Source organism: Thermobia domestica, chromosome 9 (genome assembly GCF_964235325.1).
Source record: "Thermobia domestica chromosome 9, izTheDome1.hap1.1, whole genome shotgun sequence".
In the NCBI taxonomy this organism is placed as follows: domain Eukaryota; kingdom Metazoa; phylum Arthropoda; class Insecta; order Zygentoma; family Lepismatidae; genus Thermobia; species Thermobia domestica.
Genome location: NC_137462.1, coordinates 6,466,965 through 6,490,674, shown reverse-complemented (window position 1 = coordinate 6,490,674; position 23,710 = coordinate 6,466,965). Strand labels below are relative to the sequence as shown.

The 23,710-nt window shown below is 37.9% G+C and overlaps 1 protein-coding gene across 1 annotated transcript; it reads right to left on the bottom strand.

Annotated features, from left to right (window-relative positions):
* Nucleotides 1-9,180: 9,180 nt before the first annotated feature.
* On the bottom strand, nt 9,181-21,517 carry LOC145694364 (3-oxoacyl-[acyl-carrier-protein] synthase, mitochondrial). Its single transcript, XM_081770527.1, has 2 exons — nt 21,322-21,517; nt 9,181-14,383 (listed from the first exon to the last, which is right to left on the bottom strand). The coding sequence occupies exon 2, from the start codon at nt 14,365-14,367 to the stop codon at nt 13,018-13,020; it is 1,350 nt and encodes a 449-aa protein (XP_081626653.1). The 5' UTR covers nt 14,368-14,383; nt 21,322-21,517; the 3' UTR covers nt 9,181-13,017.
* Nucleotides 21,518-23,710: the final 2,193 nt, after the last annotated feature.

The window sequence follows — 23,710 nt, the reverse complement described above, 5'->3', positions numbered from 1 at the left end:
AAGTAATGTACTGTGTTGGGCACAAAGTCCCTCTCCCCTTTCATTGGTAGTACGAGGGTTAATTATTCAGATAGTTGGTCAGAGTAACCATGGTTATTTCGACTCGCTTTTACTTTTGTCCATGCTCTCACCAACAAAGACATGAGGCAACAGATAGTATAATCGCCTCCTGTACCTTTGGCAAAGTTAGTTTCAATGGGGAAGTTTTTCCCCTTCGGTTTACTGACGCATAAGAACAGTAAAAGATGTTTTGAAGGGATCTGTTAAGAAATTAAAAAAGATGACCCATACAGTTGAATGCGTAGCAGAGGTCCATCATACGGAGGTGAATTTAACATTAACACTGTTGGTATAACATTATTTCAATGCGGCCAAGTTCCAAGGTAGACTGGTGACCAACGTACAGAGAAATACGTAATACATCTCCAACTGACCAAAGCAGTATATATATATACATTTTAAGATTATATATTTGTGTTACAGTTTCAGCTATGTAACATAGCCTTCCTCAAACACATTATGAGAGAAATATACCATTTTGACAGCTTATATACAATCTGAATGCAAGACACGCCTACTTTCTCTTTACAAAACGTAAACTTTTAATTGGCTCTAAAAAGTAAATTTTTAATTAGTGTAGTCTCTTTCTCTTTTTACGCACCTGTTATGAAACTCGCAATTAGGTGTTTGTCACTTACACTTTCTATTCGCTTTTGCCCATCTGCTGTTCTTCATAGTACACCTGCTCCAACAGCTCGTGGTGATCCTTTTAATTCTTTCTTTCTATTTTGTCTATCATCTTTTCCCAGAATTCATGTATTACAAGTCCACTAGACCAATTCATCAACAACTTCCCATATCTCTTAATCTACAGGGCTTCTTTCCACTTTCTTATCACACTCCCTTTCTAATCCTTTTATTCCTTCCCAATCTATCTCATTTCCTGTTTCTTTAATGTGTTTATATATTGCGTTGTTCTCTCTTTTTAGTATGGGATCGTCCTTATGTTGTTTTATCCTTTGTTCTAATCTCTTTCCTGTTTCCCCTATGTACTTCATATCGCACTCTTTACAATGAACCTGGTACACTACTCTTTCTCTTCTGATCTTATCTCCATTTCTTTCTTCTTTCTTTTCTCTCTCACTAAGTCTATCATCCTCTTTCCTCCTTTGCAATAAGTTTTAATCACTCCTTTCCTCAACAAGTTCTTCAGGCTCTCCATTTTCTCGCCTAAACTTTCAATACCAAACCATCCCTTTTCTTCTTTCTCTGCTTCTTCCTCTTTTTCTTCTAAATCTTCTCTTCTATATCCGTTTCCCTTTAATAACTGTCACGGTATTTCTATGTCTTCTTTCTTCGTTGATATGTATCATTTCTATTCTCTTTTTCATGTTCTGTATAAAGTTCTTCTTAATTCCCCTGTCTACGTCACTTTTCTTGTGGCAGTATATCCCGGCATCACATTCTTTTCTGTGCCATCTTGTTTTGAATTTTCCTCCTATTTTCTTTATAGTCATGTCCATGAAGTTGATTTTCCTCTCTTCTTCCATCTCTATTTCTAGCCTAATCCCTCAATTTAACAAATTTCTCCAACTGTCTCTTAGTTCCTTTCCATATTCCATCTACATATCTACAAAACATTATGGGCCTTAATGAAGTGTCGTTTTGACGCGTGATTAGTGGCATACTAAAGAGTTCGACTAACATATGTTTCCTGCAGTAGTCAGGCCTTAAGTACGACGTTAATCATACGTCAATACGATTCTGCTTCGATATATGTTAGATATGTTAGATATAAGATACTGGACTTGTAATACATGAATTATGGAAAATGATAGACAAAATAGAAAGAAAGAATTAAAAGGATCAACACGAGCTATTGGAGCAGGTGTACTACTGAGAACAGCAGATGGACAATAGCGAATAGAAATTTGTAAGTGACAAACACCTAATTAAGAGATTCATAACAGGCGTGCATAACAGGGCTTACGTACTCTAATGATCCCAAGAGCTATGCCGGAGATAGCTTCGCTATCAGAGGGCTTCCCATACCGGACAGGTCTTTAGGAGTAGGAGTCACGAAGAGAGATATTATGGTAGTGGGCAGCAGCTCTACCATCACCACACTGAGGCTGAAGATGATTGACATCGGCAAGGCTCTGATGTGGGCAAAAACAGGCAGGGACAGGATGTCCTTTATGGCTGTTTCACTGCGAGGTGGAAGGACCTGGGACACCACCACTTCACTCAGTCCCTAAAAAACAACATGGAAAGAGAAATAAGAGAATGTAATATTAGGGAATACGACACTACTGTTTCACAGAGAGTCGTCCCCGGCAGTGGAGAGAAACACAACAGGGCCTTCTCGGTCGTCATCAAAAACCCCTGCAGGATAGGAACCTGGAATGTGCGATCGCTGTTACAGTGTGGAAAACTGGAAAACCTGAAGAAAGAAATGGAACACATGAAAATAGATATATTGGGAATCAGCGAAGTTAGATGGCCTGATGGAGGAGACATGTGAAGCGGAGACATCAGAATGATTTACTCAGGAGCTGTAAACGGTACAGCAGGAGTCGGTTTTGTCTTAAATAAGAAGATAGGACATAAAGTTATAGGCAGTTGGAAATACAAGGAAAGGATAATAATGTTGAAGATAGCAACCGAACCGAGAAATATGACGGTAATCCAAGTATATATATGCCTATATCAAGCTACATAGATGAGGAAGTAGAAGAAATCTATGAGCAAATAAAAGAAGTATTGATAAAAGTTGAAGACCAGGACAATTTAATCATCATGGGTGACTGGAACGCAGTAGTCGGCGAAGGCAAAGAAGAACGTAATTGGGAATTTCGGCCTAGGAGAAAGGAATCTGAGAGGTACACGGTTAATTGAGTTCTGCAAAAGTCATAATCTGACTGTAACAAACACAATCTTCGAACAACTACTAAGAAGAAGATACACATGGACAAGACTAGTAGACAAAAAAAGGTATCAAATAGACTATATACTGGTCCGACAAGCATTTAGAAATCAAGTGAAGAATAGTGAGAGTTACCCAGGAGCAGACGTTGACTCAGACCATAATATGATTTTGATGAAGAGCGAACTCCGACTAAAGAGGAAACGAGTGGTAGCACTAAACAAAAGATGGAACACAATCAAGCTAATAAGAAATAAAAACATGAAAAGGGAATTTGCAAATGCGACAGACAAAAAGACGTCTACGGTAGCTTTAGCAGGTGATGACATCGACTCGAAATGGGAAGCCATGAAAGCAGGGATTACAAAAGCTGCCGACGAGCACATAGGAAGAGAATCGAGAACCCAATATAAACCCTGGATAACAGCATAAATATTGAAAATGATGGAGCAAAGAAGACAGTTCAAGATAACAAACAAAGAGGAGGAATACAGAAGGTGCAGAAATCACATAAACAGAGAAGTAAAGGCGGCCAGAGAAAACTGGATAAACCATTTATGCAAAGAAATTGAGGAAAATATAGTCAAAGGCAATACAGAAACGGTATCTAGAAAGGTTAGAAAACAGTTCGATGAGAAAAAGAAACGCACAGACATTATCATACACAAGGACGGAACAACGCTAATTGAACAGGGGCAGATAACAAGAAGATGGAAGGAATACATTGAAGAACTCTACAAAGGAGACAGATTGAACGAAGAAGAGATAGAAAAGGAAGAAGACGTGGATGAAAATGAATTAGGACCATCAATTTTACAGTGCGAATTTGACAATGCTTTGGAGAAAATGCAACATGGTAAAGCCCCAGGAATAGATCAAATACCAACGGAAGTAATTAAGAATCTCGGAATAGCAACAAAGAAGAAACTATTTAATCTTATTAATAAAATGTACATCTCGGGGAAAATACCAAGAGACTTCGAGAAAAGCATATTGGTACCTATCCCGAAGAGAAAAGGCGCACGGAAATGCGAAGAACACAGAACGTTAAGTTTGCTTTCCCATGCATCAAAAATACTGTGCAAAATTATCGCACAACGAATAGAAAGGAAGATCGAAGAACGGTTATCGGAGGACCAGTTTGGATTCAGGAGGAAAAGAGGAACAAGGGAAGCAATACTGAGTCTATGGTTGATTATGGAACAGTACATCAGAATAAACAAACCAATTGTGATAGCATTTGTAGAGTTAAAGAAAGCTTTTGACAACGTAGATTGGAATATCATGTTCAGAGCGTTGAAGAAGATGAGAGTAGATTACAGATACAGAAGAATAATATACTAACTTTATAGGAACCAGACAGATGTTATAGGAAGACATCAGAAGGAAGCAAGAATAAGTAAAGGAATGAGGCAAGGATATGGACTTTCACCTCTCCTGTTCAACGTCTATATAGAAGAGGTTATGAAAGAATTCTTGCATAAAAACGAGAAAGGCGTAAAAGTAAATGGTCAGGTCTTCAGCACAATAAGGTTTGCTGATGACATAGCATTGATAGCGGAGAGCGATGAGGACATGCAGGAAGCACTTTCAACTTGAACGACCAACTGGAAAAACATGCAAAATGAAGATAAATAAGAAGAAAACCAAAGTGATAAAGTGCACAAGAGCAGGACAGGAAAGGGCAAACGTATGGCTAGATGGAGAGAAAATCGAATACGTTAAGATGTTTCCCTATTTAGAAAGTCTAATATCCTCGGACGGAAGAAGTGAAAAAAACGTCAAGTTCAAGAATAGCACAGGCTAAACAAGCATTCAATAGGAAAAGAGAACTACTAACATCAAGAAATGTGTCGCTGGGCGTTCGTAAACGATTTATTAAGACACTGGTATGGAGCGTGGCGCTGTACGGATCAGAGACGTGGACATTGAGAAAAGCTGAAATATCCAAGCTGGAAGCATTTAAAATGTGGTGTTGGCGCAGAATGCTGCGCATTTCATTGACCGAAAGGAATACTACTAAAAGAGGCGTAATACTACTAAAAGGCATGAAGACGTACTAAAGGAAGCTAATGAAGGACGACAGATCATGAAGATAATAGGAAAAAGAAGAAACAGCATGCTTGGGCATCTTATTCGACACTGCGATTGGATCACTGTGCTAATAGAGGGAAAGGCAGAAGGAAAACCAGGAAGAGGAAGACCAATGATAGAATATCTAGATGCAGTTACGAAGAAGAGGCCTTATCAAAGTATAAAACAGCTCCCCCAAGAGAGAGAAAAGTTTTAAAATTTCCATGTTGCCCGCCAACCTATGGTTGAGGTGAACAAGAAGAGGTGCCAATTAAAAGTTTACGTTTTGTAAAGAGAAAGTGGGCGTGTCTTGCATTCAGATTGTATATAAACTGTCAAAATTGGATATTTCTCTCATAATATGTCTGAGGAAGGCTATGTTACATAGCCGAAACTGTAACACAAATATATAATCTTAAAATATATACACTGCTTTGATCAGTTGGTTTTATTGTCAATCTTGAATTTTCCAAAGCTACAATGAATAATTTACAAGTAATGCATATGTTATGAAAAAAGAAGCCAAGCGGACAGATTACACTGGGTAATCATAATAAATGTTTAATATTTACAAAAGGCACATGTTATAATGAATAACATATATTTGCCACATACATTCAGTAATTTCGTGGTTTTTCAATATTCATCAGATGTAAGGTACTGCGCTGTGAAAATGGGTGAAATTTCCGCAAAACTGCGTTAAATTCTACAATTTTATTTCGATAAAGGTGCAAATACTGTGCAGGGTCGTGAAGAAATTTGTGCTGTTTATGGGCAAAAGATATGTTATCAAAAGCAACAGCCAAAAGATGGTTCATTTGCTTTCGTTCTGGAAATTTCGATGTCTAAAATGCTCGTTATAGCGGGCGACCAATCACAGAAAAAATGGGTAATATTTTGGCCAAACTCGAGCAAGACCATGCAGTTGCCACTGACTTAAACACTAATTAGCAATTAATTTTAAACCATTTGGGGAAAGCTGGTTACAAAACTTTTAACCTGTTGGTTATATGCAAGCCATCTTACTTTCTTGATTATCTTATTGGTGCATATTTTAGGATAAGATTTTTTTTCATCGGGCGTTGCAAGAATTATTTGATTTTTTAAGATAATTATTTAATTATTAAAAATTTTCAAATACTTTATACACAAAAAAAATCTTCATTGGGAATAGCTTATTTGATTAGTGAAAACCGCATCGAAATATGACGAACCGTTTTCGATATAATTGCAAACATACGTACATACATATATAAAGGATATCCCATGAAGAACGCAACTTGGTCGCCATTTCTGTTCTAATAAGTTGGCAGCACTGAACGTTACACGATTTCCACATGTTGTCTTTGTGGTTAAAGATATACCACATTGACTTGACACCCAGTCTTCCGTTCCAGGCGCTACTATCGGCTAAAGGAATTCCACTCCCTTTCGCCAAATCTCTCTCGTTTAGCAACAGCTGAACCCTTATTGGCTCAACGCGTGGGTGTGAGCTTTAGTTCGCATTTTTGCCACGGCTCAATACATTTTGGCAGCACTATAGTAGTTACAGAACGCCGAGTAGTGCATGATCGTCATTTGTTTTCTGTACGGCTAGGAATGGGGCGCTCACCACATTTGTAGTAAGTTTTCACTATGACAACACGCTGTTCCGTCACGAAGCGCTGCCAGTACTTTTTTCTTCTTCTTCTGGTTGATCATCATTGATCATCGCAACTTACAAACTTCCATGCTCTACTAGCTTCTGCTAACCTCTTCGTCTTCACGTACGATTTTTCTGTTTTGATATCGTCCATTAATTGTAGTCTCATTCACCCTCTCCCTTTCTTTCCTGCCACTATACCCTCTACCACATCCCTCATGATACAGTTCCTTCTTAGCCAATGTCCCAACCAGTTTCTCTTCTTCTTAATATCTAAAATTGTTCTTTTCTCTCCCACCAATTAGAAATACCCTCTCATGCGTTTTCCGCTTGACCCAGCTAATTCTCCATTCTTCTTTACACCCACATTTCGAAAGTTTCTAGTCGTTTCTCATCATTTTTGAGTAATGTCCATATTTCTAACCCATACAGTAAAATAATCCATACGAAGCATTTTATGAGTCTTTTTCTCAACTCTCTATTCAAGGTCCCACAATAGTATTTTCTTCCTTCTGAAGGCTTCTCTCGCTATTCCTATCCTTGCTTTTTTTTTTCACGTTCACATTTCATATCATCATTAATAATTCTACTCAGGTATCGAAAACTAGTCACTTGTTTTATTTTCTCCCCTCCTACTTCTATATTTGACCCTGGCTGTTTCATTCCAATAGTGAAATAAAATTTGAATGCTAATGAATAACTACATTATTTTCTCACTACAATGATGCTTTGGTTTTATACATCATGGCTTACGCATGTGCCTACAAGTGATACACAATATTTTATACAACAAAACATGATGTAATTTGTAGAAAAAAAATACCGACCTGCTACACCCGAATGTAATTTAATTGTTTCAGCAGTCTCTGTTACCTTTGTGGCTGAGTGGTTAGCGTATGCGCCTTAAGCGTGGGAGACGCGGGTTCGATTCCCGTGTAGCTGCCCATAGACTAAGTCCTGGATATAGACTAAGTGCTGAAAGGAACGTTAAATTTTAAATCAACCAATCAACTAATATGCTACCTTCGTCAATACATCTCGGAAATTTACATTAAAGTTGTTTTACTTTTTTTCACAGTGTAGTTTTGAAGGAAGTTGTAGTGCAAAGTGTAATAGATCGTTCAAACGAATAATTATTCGAGTGTAAGCGATTTACATTAACAAGAGCTTAAAATTCATTATTTTTCAACTGAGCACAAGAATGAAAGAAAAAGATGTAAAATTACATTTTGAAAAGTTTGAGTTTCCCAGAGCTATTGATGAAGGCCACAAAAACTGCTGAAACAGTTCAGTACAATTAGGTAACCCGTATTTGAAAATTGTTATTCTACAATTTATATAAGTCAAATCGTATCTCAAAATAAATATTGATTGTAGTTGGCAGCGAAAGACAATTTAAGTCAAAATAATGTGAATTTACGGTTAACGCTTCTCCCAGTCCGTTTCCTTTGTCTTCGTACGAAGAAAAGTTTTAGTATAATCTTAGAGAGAAGGAAATTTGTAATACGAAGGCTATGTTTTTTCAACATCCGCTGAGCTACCAAGGAGAACCACGTGAGATGACGAAACGAGAAGAAGACCATATTATTAACGCATTTTCATCTTTGGCTAGTTTCGTCATGTACGTCGGCAAGCCCTTCTTTAAACTCTCTGGAGCAGTCGTGCACACAACCAGCCACCGTAAGTCTAACTCATTGAACGATAAATTGCAGCTGTATTATGAACGTAGTTCAAACTTAGCGGACGCTGCGATATGTTTCAATATGTTTTCACGCTCGCTATTGCATAATGAGTTAATGGCAGAGTTTGAATCGGGTGACGGATGAGCGACGTCCAATGGACATCTTCAAATAAAAGGAGACACATTCCGCCCTTTCTCTCTCTCATTTCTTTTATATATATATATATACAGAGAGAGAGAGAGAGAGAGAGAGAGAAAGAAAGAAGAAAAAGAAAGATCCCCGTCCCTTCACTGATAGCAGTCTTCATCTCACGAGATTCTCCTTTGGTGGCTTAACGAAGCTTGAAAAAAAAAAAAAAAAAAAAAAAACAGCCCTCGTATCTACATTGGTCGCATATTTGAAGTAATTTCAATTGGATTACGTAGTACGTGTTATACAGTTATATATAAATGAGGGGGGGGGGGCACAGTAACTCAGTGGTAGAACACTCATCTCTAGAGCGAGAGTTCTTCGGTTCGATCCCAGTCATGAGAATTTGTGATAGACAACATAGTGCCCATGGGTTCTCCAGTTTTCTCCCACATTCTCATATCACGAATTCTTTCAATCATTCCCTTTCATTAATCGTCCGTTTCCTTTAGACTAAAAAGGTAGGACATTCAACTAAAAAATTCATTTCACGATTTTATTTGAAAGTAAACCTAAACACTGAAATTATTTGAAAGCTCTTGAAGAGTGTTTATCAGTCAAAGGCAAAAGGACTTGGCTGCCGAAATCATGCAGAAATATAACACTCCAATTAGGATTCTCAGGAATAAACACTAATATGGAAGTGTTTATTAATCTTAACAAATATGTCTGTGTTAAAATACATATTTATTTTTAGAGTTTTAGATACAGCATGTTATCCATTTTATACAGTAACAGGAGGAAAATGAAAGAACAAAAATAAAATTATTAAAATAACAACACAACGCCAACAAAATCATACTAACAAAAATTTATGTAATAACATTTACAACTTAAATTTTGCACCATTTGCTGAATATATAGTAGGAACCATATACACAAGTGATCCTTCAATTACTGCAAGTCTAGGTTACGGAACATACACTCACTCTTATTCTGTGTAGAGGGAATGCGTTCGGAAATTAAGCAAAAGTCTGCCGCTTGCTACCTTTTTTATTATATTTTTCAGAATACTGTAGTATGCTATGTTCAGTGTTTTCAAGGTACTATCAATGTCTTGCTATTGGTAACTGACGCTATCAAATTCTGATTTCTGTAAGTCTATAAAACATTTAAAACATTTTTGTAGATTTTATTCGTAAGGGAAGCAATATGTTTACTGGCAGTAAGCTTGTCATCAATTATACACAAGATCAACGTGAGCTTACATAATTTAAAATTACAAATGTATTGGCAAAAGTACAGAGATCGTTTGGTATAGATATATACGAAAGAAATGTGGTTGTATCACCAGAAATGGCTACACGCTGTTGTCTCTCACAATGGTTTTCTGTCTTCCCATACTAAGAGACGAACAAAACATCCGAGGATAACATTCGGGACCGTCAAAGTAGAAAGTATCACATCCCACTCAGATGTCTAATTTCTATTTATTATTCAAGTAATGAATTTAAAAATTACAAATTTTAGTCAGAACTGCATATCATTTTTGAGTTTGACATTTTAAAGTCATACAACTATTTAACTTATATTCTCTGAAAAGTCATTTTTATGGACTCAAAGCGACACTTGCTGTTTATTTGCCACAACCTTGTCTATTTGTAGATCCAATATTGAAACTGCAAGACGCGGACTGGCATCTACGTTCAATTTAATTTTGTATTTTCTCTTAATTGTACAGACAGCAAAGAAAGTTGATTCACATAAATACGTAGTTGAAAAATTCACTAAGAATTTTAAAGCTTTCTGATCAAGCCGGAATATGCTTCACTCACAGATAACCAACACTGTTTTAATGACTTGTTTTTGAACGAGTTGCGAATTACATGAAAAGACACTTTTTTGAAATTGTCGAACGTGTGCAAAAGGTCGATAAATATGACGTAGGCGATGATGTGAGGATGTACTTAATACATGGCAACATGGCGCACGGAGTTTACCCGAGGCTATATAATTGGATATGTGGTAGATCAGTGGTATGTTAAGTGTATTGTTAGTAATTGTGAATAACATGGTAGTGCAGATCATTGATTGATTTGACTGGTTTAATTTTAGCGTCTTCTTCAGCAGCGAGGCTATATAAGACATGAACCTACAGCTTAACGTAAGATCCGATCTACATGTGGTCCCGTCACACAGTGCAGTTGAAACGGGATGGAAAGATATACTTAGACACAAGATCGGGCCTAACGAGATCAACGTTACGCGGTTCTAGAATTCAAGGACTCAATGATATCACAGCCAATACTGACAGATCACTACGAACACTCCAATGATATTTGTGTACTACGAGAATATACTGACGCGTTAAAATAATAATAACTCGGACATCCATCGACAATAAATGTGAATGTGATCGACATACCAAGATTTACTACAATTCCACTATCCTATGGCAAAATACGACAGTGTAAATGTTATAGTGTAGGGTGAAATTTGGAAAGGTCGTCATAGTAACTTCCTTTCTTGCCATGTACAATGAAGTGTAAAACGATCCGTGGCCATTTAGTTCGTGTAGTAGTTTCAATGCACAAATCAGACCTTGCTTATGCAGACAAGCCGTGACTGTTCAAAAGAATATTAGTTGTCCCACACGTTTTCCACATTTTTGTTCTCTTTTTCTTCACCTCCCTTTTGATTTGGGCCCTGTCTGGGTGGCGATGGCCGCCTAGTACAGATCTGAAGAAACCATATACGGAAACATGATCTGAGGGGTAAGAGATTCAATTGTGGTTCAATGTGAAGTTAACAAGAGATAGATTAAGATCTTCTTATTAAGACCAGGGAAGGGGGGTTCATGCATAAAATGGAAATGTAAGTGTCTTCTCATCCCTTTCTAAGCAGCATCGAAGTGTCTAGGAGAAAAGTTTCTGAGATACGGGGTCCAATGTATTATTGTGATGCGTTGTGTGTTCTGAGTAATTTGGGCGTTGTAGGAGGATTGTAAGAGAAATTACTTCCACCAACATAGAAGGCTGGAGACTAGGTGTTTTCAAATATATACATGGGATTGCAAGAATCGCAGCTACTGGAATTGTGAAAAGGTATTTTATCTTTGTGGTAGGATGCTGGATGCTTAAACTCAAGTATTTATATCTAGGCTCTTGGCATTTGTTGAGTGGAGGTGTTCTCGTAATAAGAGTCTGGTGGTTGGGGGGTGTCTTCCGAGAACGATTTTGGGACGAGTTGAGAAAGACTTCTCGGTTACGGATGAAATAGTGGATATATATATATATATATATATATATATATATAAAGACTCATTAGTTTCTGCAGAAAATGTAAGTTCTCAATACAGTAAGTGATGTTTTATTTCGTGTTTTTTTTTTTTTTTTTTTTTTTTTTTTTTTTTTTTTTTTTTTTTTTTTTTTACACATGACAGAATTGTTCTATAGATAAGGGCGGAAAGGAGGATACAAGTTAGGAAAGCAAGACGAGGAAATATTGAAGTAGTTCTTGAAGGGCAATATGGAGGAAAAATAGGGGTTCCCAAATGTAGAAGGCATAAAGTACGTAACATTTGATGTGACGAAACTGGCTCTTCTTGATTCAGTATTGTTCAAACGTGAATCCATATTAAGAATGTGTCATCTATGAATCGACAGTGGAACATTTGTTGTTCCACGCGCCCCACCAATAGGTTAAAGTACGATGGAGCCCTTGATTTCAAGATACTGGGTAACTTCACAGACTGTTGGATAGCAGCTATTTTTTTTTTTTTCATTGTTTCCTATCGCTTTCCTGCCTAATAAAGGATAACGAAAGAGTTTATAGTTTATCTTCTTTCCTGTTCTGTGTCAATGCTTGTGCTAATAAGTTCCAACGCCTGCTTCGGGATTCCTTTGCTCCAACTACACACACAATTATATACATGACGTAATTATATGATACTTATGAGCTAACTTACCAGAAATCAAACAGCCATTTAGTTTTCAAAACTCGAACCGCTTCTCAATAAACTTGAAATTATTAAATGGTAATAAACCAGACTGATTGGTTAATTGTAGTTAGCTGGTTAGTTGGAGTTTAGCATTTCTTAATAACACCGAAGCTATATGAGACCTGCCCTTGCAGTTATGGTAGAATCCGAACCACTGGAATGCATTCAAATATCAAGGCCCTCCACTGAGAATCGAATCCTAGACCGTGTGCACCAAAGGCGAGCACGTTAGCCACTAACGGGGAGGGCAATAATAAACTAGAGATAGAAATCTAGTCATGTGTCGCTGTTAACGCTTTAGAATACCACGACAAAATATCATTTAGCCAGGTTTTTCAGTAAATTCCTCGGAGTCATTTTCTGGTGCTGTATTTTCCTTCTTTGTTTACTCCTCCGTACCTTACTCCGATCTGACCTACATTCGTTCGTCATTTTTGTTTCTAAAACGCATCTACTTGATGCCTTCAGTGTACTCATAACTTTCATATAAGTACCTTTCATTTTGATTTCATAATATTGTGGTGTAACGAAAGCCTTCTATGATCAAATGTGCATCGTATGTCAACTAAGGAATAAATTGTGCTAAGCATAAGCTTGCATTTGTGCCGCCAAAACCAAAAGAATTCTTAAGAGCAATCCTCTTGCTTTGTGCTCCACTCAATTCCCATTTTTGTTTCTTATTGGGAATGTAATTCAAATTCATATCGCTACTTAACTGTTCGATGTTAATTGTGGGCGGGAGCCATCCTGTGTTACACGCCATTATGGTAAACACAGATTCTAAGTTACCAGCAGCCCCCAATAAATGGCCATGAGCTCCTTTGGTGGAAGATACGTATAAACGCTGGGCTTGCTCACGAAACAATTCGTTAATAGCTTTATTCTCAATTGCATCCCCCAACGGCGTTGACGTAGCATGTGCGTTGATGTAACTAACCTCATCCACCGACACACTACCATCATTTAAGGCATTTTGCATCGCCAGAAATGCTCCTATCCCGTCCGTACTTGGTGATGTTAAATGCGTAGCATCTCCCGAAAGTCCGTAGCCTAAAACTTCGCCGTAGATATTTACGCCTCGTTCCAAAGCATGGTTCAGCTCTTCAAGCACTAATATTGCCGACCCTTCGCCCATCACAAATCCATCCCTGTCTTTATCAAAAGGTCGCGAAGCCTTTTCCGGACTGTGATTGAACGAGGTGCTCAGCGCCCGAAGCCGACAAAACGCTGCAATGGACAGTGGACTCACACTAGCTTCTGCACCGCCACAAACCATAACTTCCGCGTCACCATTCTGTATAAACCTATAAGCATCCCCTATGGCATGAGCGCCCGTTGCACACGCCGTAGAAACTGCATGGTTAGGACCCTGAAATCCATATTTTATACTAATCTGTCCTGCTGCCATATTAATTAGGATTCGTGGCACGAAATATGGACTTACTCGATTGTAACCTCTTTTAAATGTTTCCGCCGTTTCTGAAATATCTACTAAGTCTACCATTCCCATTCCAACTGCTACCCCAGTTCTTCTCCTGCCCTGATCGTCCGTCGGCAACCATTTAGCATCCACCAATGCCTCTTTAGCTGCCACCAACGCATACGCTGTCGCCGTGCCCATTGTCCTTAGTTCCGTCTTCGTAATATGTTGTAACAAGTCTAGCGAGCCGTCACTGGTTCCCTGAGGAACGAGACCAGCCACCTGACATGGAATATCCTTGTACTTATCACTGGGAAGTTGTGTGATTCCACTTCTTCCTTCCAGCAACCGCTCCCACGCCAACTGAAGTCCACAGCCAAGAGGAGAGGCAACACCCATTCCAGTCACTACCACGCGACGCCTCCCTCTAACCGCTGACGATGCGCACCGCAACTGGCGCAGCAAACACCAGGAAACAGGTTTGAAATTAGCCATGGAAGAAGACGAAAATCTGCAACGTAAACGAATAATAGAAATTAAACTTAAGAATAACATCTCATCTAAAGTAATAAATTTTTGAAGTTAATTTACTGGTATTTATTTATTACGAAGTCAGTCATCTATAATGGAAGTACTGTTTCTTTATTATAGGCATGACAACATGCTAAGTTGAAAATATTATTCATGCAAAAGAACAAATAAAATATAGGGTGTACACAAAGTCTCTGACACATCTTAATTATTAATAAAACAGAAACTGATGAAGATGCAAATAAACACATAGCAGTGATACTTCTATACGTGCTGGAGAATCGAGTTCTTCCCATGTACGGTTCAGCATATCGACATCCGCAGTGATTATCGCATTGATTAGTCTGTCGTTCAGTTCATCAGTACTCATTGCTTTTGTCTGATAAACAATGTTTTTCATATAATCTTGTCAATTGCAGAAACACACATCCAATTCCCCTGCCTCTGTTTGCACAAGATTTCCTTGGGCTGCGTACTAACGATAGTCAAAATCATTGCTTGTACTTGGACACCCCGCACGCTTCTGATCTAATAACCTTCCTGTTACTTATTTTATTTATTTATTTATTTTTTTTCTAATGAAGAATACTGTTTCTGGAAGAAAGATTATTCTGAAATTTCTCTGCGTTTGTGCCCATGGCACCGGTTTTGTTCCCAGAAACCAGCACATGGCTTGAGGTTTCTCCGGCGGACTCGTCCTTTTATTTCAATCAGGGTAAATTTTCTCTGGTAGCGCTGTCTATATACTCACTTATGATCTGGAAAGAAGCAACGAAATTTATTGAGTTTATCTTTTTATCACTGCTATGAGTTTATTTGTATCTTCGTTAATTTCTGATTTATTAATAATTAAAATGTGTCAGAGATTTTATGTATACGCTATACAAGAATGCTGATACTTTAATTATTGATTACTGAAAAACCTTTGCTGTTTAAAGCTTTCGTCTTTCTCATAAACCTTAGTCACACACGATAAAAATAATGTAAAACAAATGAAAACGTTAAGGAAATACAAAAGAGTGTACTTAGCGGGAAAAACAATGTAAAGACACCTTGTCCTGTGTATCACTGCAGTTCACTTAAGTGATAGAGCAGCTAGCTGTCAAATCAGGGCACGTTTTGGCTCAATATTTACGTCTTTTTAATCACTGCCTTCTATTTGTAATTTAACCATTCAACCAACAATGATTAAAAATATATCGAATACTGGTTCAATATAAACACCAACATATTGGGCAATCTGAACTTTGACAGCGAGCTATACCACTTGAATAATGAACTGCATTAATAGCGTGTACAGGACAGTAATGCTTATTGCGAGATTTTCGTAAATAATAATAGAAAATTCATTTAGAAAAATGGATTCATTAGGAACCAGTTTTTGAAACAATTTAAATGGGAAATATTCATATATGTGATAAGGACAATGGCTTAACCCGCAGGCGATGCGCAGAGGCTTCGTCCGATTTCTGTGAAAAATGGACAAGGGCTACCGAGTCGAGGACAGGCTTCGTTAAAGAAGCTATTCTACGTAAGAGTAAGAGTGGGAACACTTAGTATCGGGACAATGAATGCACAAGGAAGAGAGATTGCAGATCTGATGGAAAGAAGGAAGTTGGCGATCCTCTACGAGCAAGAAACACCCTGAAAAAGTGACAACGCAAGAGTTAGAAGAAGGGCTACAAGTTACTGTATAGTGGAGCAAATCTAAAAGGAAGAAATGGCGTGAGGACTGTTCTTTCTAGGTGGTAAGTGTGAATGGAAGAAGCGACAGATTGATGAGTGCCGAGATATGCAAGGACAAAATGATCGATGTAATTCTGCAATTAGGCTGCGACGAGGATAAAAACATAGAATTCTAGGAGGATTTGGGCCACGAACTCGCCAGCATTCCGATAAACAAAGTAGTAGTTGTGGGTGGTGTCTTGAATGGGCATGTCGGTAAAAGCCGGGAAAGGATTGAGGAAATACACGGTAATTTGGGTATGGGAGAAAAGAACATGGAAAAGGAGAAAGAATGATACACTTTACGACGGCATTCGATTTCGTGATTTGCAATACATATTATCATACGAGGAAGGAGCACTTTCTCACTTACAAGAGTCAAATCGACTACATTTTATGTCAAAGAAAATATTTCAAGCAAATTAAAAAGAGAAAATTAATAAATGATGAAAGTGTGGACCTCGCAGCATAAAATGGTGAGCGCTGACTGGAAGTTCGTGAGTAGATACAACAGGAGGTCGTGAAATTAAATTAAATGCTGGAGGCTGAAAGAGGAAAAGGAGGGATCGCTCAAAGAAAATGTTATGGAAGGACTAAACATGCAAGAAGAGAAGGTACAAAAATTGTGGAGCTTAATAGTAGAAACATACTAACAGCCGCAGAGAGAATTTTGGACAGAATTTCACGAACTAGTCTCTCTACAGGAAGCAAAACGTAATGATGGAGCGAGCAAATACAAGAAGATATTAATACAAAAAGCCCAGTGGTTAGAGCAAAAGCCAGTCTGGAATGAAATGTACGCTTAACCTGAAATACTAGACACAAAAAAAGCTATACATGTTAACAAAAAATACGAGACAAGACAATAGAGACCTGCACGGGCCGACTCTGCTATTTCTTTGGGTCGGGCCGGGCTTGGGCGGGCCGACACTGTTATTTCTTTGGCCCGGGCCGGGCTTGAGCTGGCCGACACTGATTTCTCTTCAGGTCCGGCCGGGCTGGGGCCGATCAATTGCAATTCTTTAATAATTATTGACTTTCGTTAAACGATAATTGGAATAAAGCCAAACGTTGAAGAAGTGTGTCCGTGAAAAATGTTACAAAGAATGCAATAGCTATTTACAGTTTGTGTTGCTTAGCGGCTTCACTTTCACTATAGAGGATTGCAGGCATTATGCGGTAAATTGAGCTCTGACCTTGACCTTCACTGAACTCAAAATATAACAAGAAGGGGTGGGGAATGTTTTGCCTGTCGCTACACAATATTGCCATCTTCACTTTATGCTAAAAATCAATTAAGTTAGATTTTTACTACAGGAAATGGAGTTTTTGTTGTCTCGATGACAGGCAAAGTTCTAGGAGGCAATGGTACCATTCGAGAGGTAAGCGTCAGGTTGTGAACCAGAGTTTAGAAAATGTTTCTGAGGGTTAGGTCAAGTTTAATACTAAATTTTGAGAAAGATTGGTGTTTGAGGCAATTTTTTAAAAAATGTATCGGCCCGGGGTCGGGCCAAAAACTTTTAAAATTTATCGGGCCCGGGCCGAGCTTGGGCCAAGAATTTTAAAAAACTTATCGGACCGGGCCGAAAATCTCCCAAACTTTTCGGGCCCGGGCTGAGCCGGACCTAGGTACGTTCGGGCTGGATTGGGCTCGGGCCGAAAAATTCGGCCCGTGCAGGTCTCTACAAGACAACCAAGGATATTGTTCATATTAGGCAAGTGAAAGAGGACAAAGGATTGTTGCTTAATGATGCAGAAAGGATCAAAGAAAGATGGGCCGGTTATTTCAGAAAGTATTTTAATCAAGAAAGTCTGAGGAAAGTTTTCAGCGATTTGACTCCAAATCTTGCGGAGTAATATCAAGAATAAGCCGGGAAAAGTAACAGGTCCGAATAGCTATCAGCAGAAGCATGGACGAGCTTGAGCCCAGAATGTATAAAATCTGATGCAAAAAATCTATGAACAGGAAAAAATGCCAAGTAAGTGGAGGGATAGTGTTATTGTACTTACTTATAAAGAGAGGAAAGATGTACAAAAGTGTGGAAACTACAGAGGAATCAAACCAATGTCACAAACGATGAAGATTCGGGCAAACAATGGAGAAACTACAAGAAGAAACATTAATAAGAGACGAACAATTTGGATTTATGCCAGGAAAGGGCACAACGAATGCAATTTTTATACTAAGACAAAGCATGGAAAATATCAGTTTAACAAAACTGATCCGAAGTTCCCTAAACCTAAGTTAACCCAACCCTAATTATCCCTACCTTACTCTGCTCCACTCTATCCTACTCTATTATATTCTTTTAAAGCGACCCTATTTACCGATGCGTAGCTGAAGCGTGTGATGTAAAGTGTGCCCTAACTTTAATTTGGTTACTGTTTTTTTACTGGGCCATCCATTCTGTTGATTTGAGGAACATAATGCTGTAATAAACGTTATTTTCCTAATTACTTATGGTTATGTTAATAAACCTTAAGTCACAATTACTCTTGTTTCAATTCCTTACTTCAGTTGCAATAGTATTTCCCAAATATTTAATTTCTTCCTTTCTATATTCTTCACTAAATATGTGTGCATCTATATTGTATTACTTTCAGTTTAACGTCCCAGGCTTATGCCGGCTAGGCTAAACGAAACGGTGATGATGAGAAATGAATGCAATGGTGGAATGAATAAAGTGGGAGGACGCACACGGTGTTTGTCTATCACAAAGCTCACTTGGCGCGAGGTGAGATCGAACCAAACCCCATGCACCAGACGTGAACATTACCACTGAGCCACTGCGGCTCCTATATTATATTACAAAAGCAGTAACTACAGCATTCATCTGTTCACTGTTATGAACAGTCATACCAAGAAATAACGAAAACGACGATTCATCCGTTGCTTTATATTCGCCACTCTTGCAAACCGCCGCACACTGTAGCCAACCTTTGGAGTAATTCTACCGGTCAGCTGCAATGAAGCACCCGAGAGATGGTATATTCTGGGACACTATGGAGTGTTGCTAGTATCAATCGGTACCTTTCTCTTCCTTACTATACATTTTCTAGGTTAGGTAGTAATACAGTGAATTAAAGATACTGACACATTATGCTCTATTAACGATTTACTTAATATGCTCTCACTACGCGCCTTCATGTAGTCCACGATTAAACTTCCATTTTCTTACATAATTAGTCATCATAGAGTGATGACTTCTTTTATTTTTCTTGTTTGTCTGATGCTTAAATTTTATGTGATTCTCTCAATTTCTTCGTCATTTTGTAAATTTGGGGGAAGTTACCTGCGCAACTTAAGCCTCCTACTGTTCTAAAAATGAACCTGGACGCTAGCAAATTTTCAGATTAGAAGAAATAAACACTTAAGGACTTAGCACAGTCGTTTTGACGTATAATTAGCGTCATACTAAAGGCCTGACTACTGAAGGAAATATGTTAGTCTAACTCTTTAGTATGGCACTAATCACGCGTCAGAACGACTCTGCATTAGAGATTATGCTTAAAAAACAAGTCGGGATTACTCTTAGTAATGATATCAACATGAATTTCACACTTTGTGAATGGAATAAATTGCCTAGAATAGAATCTTGAGAGCTGGTAAATTTCAGGCACCTTACATTTTACCAAATTTACGAGTTAAATTCCAAAGTCGGTCGTCCGTTTCTAGCAAAATGTTGAAAATTTACCGGGAAGAAATGAATAATTTACTTGTTTCTGTGATTGATAATGTATAAGGAGAACGAAAGTTGTGTTTATTTTCTTATATAAACGGTTCTAAACATGCAACTATTTGGCAAGCGGAGGGAACTACTTGGCGCAAAGTTACTTCATGGTAGGATTATAAGAATGTAATGAGCATTTGTTCTCTTAACATGGCTGGTGATAATCAGGAAAATCTATTAAAAATAAGTAAAAGTGATGGCTTAATAAGTCTAAAAATAAATTGTAGAAAATGCGGTAAGCAAATAACTAACGAAGCGTGGAGAAAGCTACATTTGTCAATATACCGGCAAGTAACAATAAACATGGCGGCTAGGTTCTAGAACACAGGTCCCCCATTCCATTTAGCTGTAATAAAGACATAAATCAAAGTGCGTGCGGGGCTCTAACCCGCCTACACTCGCTAACGCTCGCTCGGCAATACTATTTGTATTAAATATTAATCTTTGGTACACAAGGGAACCAATTATTGCGCTTTTAGCAAAAAAGTAGGCGGTCGACCAACTTGGGAACAAATGCCAAATTTACAGATAAAATGCAAAACTCTGCACGGAAAGATATGTTTATACGCAACAAATTTATCTTCCACCATAATTAAATAGTAAATAATCCAGCTGTATTTTATGTTTACAAGTGTACAGTTACCAGTTTAAAATTATTATAAGTGCTTTACAATTGTTAAAATAAGCGTATCTGTATATAAAAGATGACTGTATTAGCTATTTTAACACCGGTGGAAAATTTCTGCACAGTGTACAAAAGCTGTATTTTATAAGTATGAAACTATTACAAGTACTGTAGAAACTTGTATCACTATGAAAAACTGTTTTCTCTACCCTCCCTTACGTGCATACCCACCGTTCCGGACGCATCCACAAGTTTCGGCCTACCTATTTCGTGGCCACCTACTACATGTTTCTTTTTTGCACTCTCGTCATTATGTCACGTCTGAACATTAAGTGCAAATCGTAAAAGAATGGGGTTATAGTTAAGGAGTCGTACTTCCCATTTAGGGAAGGACGAGAAACGCCATACTTTCAGGAATTATTCATTGACTATCTAGGATGTTAAAAAGTAGGTAATAGACTGAGTTCTTGCCCTTGTACTTAGGGTGTTTAGGTAGTGCAACAGTAAGATGTATCCTCGTGCACGGGAGATGAGAAGTAGCTGTTCTTAACTATTACCAATGGTAACTTTTCAGCAATTACTTCTAGTGGTTCCCTTGAACATCGGGTATTGTCTTGTTGCTCAGTACAAATTTTTTGGAGGAATATGGAATTTAATGAAATAACTATAATTTTTCACCAATTATTTCAAGTGGTGTGCCTAAATTTGACCTGCACGCAACTTTACTCATCAAACTAATAGAATATCGAAAAACTGCATCCGGTACCAACTACGATTCTGTACGGTATCATGAATTTTGATATTCTACTAATAACATTGATTTAAATTCAATTTTACCTTGTACTATTTTTTAGAGCATACAAAACAAACTTCTCATTTACATACTTCTCCACGTAGTTCAATTACTATTTACTTTGCATTTCAAATAATTTCTATCAACTGCTTTAATAATAAAACAAAATTTATAACAGTTAGTCACTATTTCAAGTTCAAAACCCGTAAAGTGCACGGACAAATAAAAGTGATACACTTCTTCTTCTTCTTCTAACGATATCATTGTTTTCTCTTGTCGTAGACCATTATCGGTCAAATAGGTAGGCGCACCGACTCACTAATCATATGTGCTACTAAAGCAAAATGGTCAAATGTGTACCTCAAACAGAGGATTTATGATTCAAAAGCAAAATAGAATAAAATACAGGACACAATTGGGAAAAGGACACAAGTCGGGAAAAAAGTCAACATCAGGAAAAAGTCAAAATCGGGAAAAACGTTCAGACAGGGAAAGAGGGCGAAAAGCCAACGTGAACAGGGCAAAATGTAGAGGGAAGTGGGAAGTATAAAATGAAAATAGAAAGGAGAAATAGAAAGAGTGATAAAAAGAAGGGAATGTATGTACGTGTAAATGGAACAGAAAGTGTAAATGTAGTGTAGGTGTATCACAAAGCCCACTTAATCTCCTTACCCACGGAGCACCACCAGCCACGAGGCACTGTCGAACCTCCCTGATATCCTCCTCAAGATTTATGGTCGTGTTGCAAACACTCCACGAGAAAAAGTGGCTGAAATCAATAGCTAAAAGAGGCCAGAAATGACTAGAAAAACTCTAATTGGCGCGCTGAGAATTCTGTTCCTATAAAAATATAAACAAAAAATTAAAGCAAAACTCCTCTAACAGAAATAAATGTCATCATCTTCAGGATGAGGCGAAGCTTCTTGTCTCAGACTCTTTTGTTCCAACTAGTTGCTAAACTGTGCCTGAAATTTCGTATTCCTGTGACTATTACTGTGACTAACGTGGAACCATATGAGCTCCCGCCGGGAAGCAAACTCGGGTCTCGCACGCCAACTGCACTTATGAGAAGGAGCTCGCTTAGCCACAAAGGAGCTCGTTCGTATAGAAAATAAACACTTTCGCCTACAGCGCTACCCAAATCTCAATCTTGAAATTGAAGAAAACGTGTTTGCTTTAACTGAATGTTTTTAACTATATTTTTTCTTATTGAATATAAGCTTTACTTTCGCGAAACTATTAGTATGACAAAAGCCATCGAAACTAATTCTTAAAATAGACTCTTGCCTCCAGAATCAGTGTACTGATTTACTTCTTGCAAAAATTCTTCCGTTGAAGACTTATTATCCAATTTCGTGAAATTTATGTTCGCCAATGATTTTTAATGTTATCGATACTATCTTTAAATACTACCGAAGTGAAAGTTAAAGCTAAGTAAGTAAAAGTCTGTTTCATTCAAATTCATTCAAATCATCATTGACACCGAAAAGCGACATTTTATGAAGGATGTCTATATAATCAAGAAGCCTACTCTGAATTTCTTTAACATTTTAATCGAATTTACACTTCTTCCCCAAAGATTTTTCTCAAGGTTTACTGGTAAGTTACAGGTTTTGACTTTATTATTCTACTTTGTAACTAAGATATGAGGAGCAGTGTTTCTTTCAGAAATAATACTCCGGGGCGCACACTCAGTATTCGGGGGATACTACTGATAGTATACTATTTATTATTATATTATAAACGTATTGTTTTGCTCTGCTCCGGGAGGCACTCTCAGAGCTCCGGGAGGGCAGTGCCTCCCAAAAATATGTCTGCAACAAACACTTGTAACCATATGGTCCAGCTCATCGAACATTAATGAAGAAAATTTTAACTTTTTGAGTGAACCTCGTATAAAAGCACTCTTAAGAATTTTTCTCTCAGCAAATAGATGAATATGCATATGAGTGTGTGCGTCGCGTCTGCGACGGAAATCTTGGTGATCCTCTCGTCTCCCCAAATAAGGTGCCAAATTCAGCACAGAGAACAAACTTCGTCTCCAAAAATTCCTACCTATGGGTTATCATAGCTATTTTTAGCTTTGACATCACCAGGCTGCATTGAGAGCCTGTTCACTGCGTAAAAACGCGAGGAGACGGGGAGAGAAATTAAGTTAGTCTGACAATTGTTCCTGGTGTGACAACATCACGTTACCATGGAGGCTGTTCTGGAAGATTAAATGCACAACACTGTGCGTATTATTGTACATTTGTTACGTCGTTAAGCACAGTGCTTTAATATATTAAAAGTGCGTTGACGATAATAAAAATGTTGCCTCAAGAAGAAAATTTGTAATTTTGAAACGTTTGCGCGTGATTGTGAATTTTAAAATGGTCTAGACGACGAGGAGCAGCAGAGCAGCTTAAAGTTTCCAATCTACCTAAAGAAGAC

What these genes read in the sequence shown, in the direction of transcription:
- LOC145694364 (XM_081770527.1), bottom strand. Translation starts at nt 14,367, where the DNA reads ATGGCTAATTTCAAACCTGTTTCCTGGTGTTTGCTGCGCCAGTTGCGG.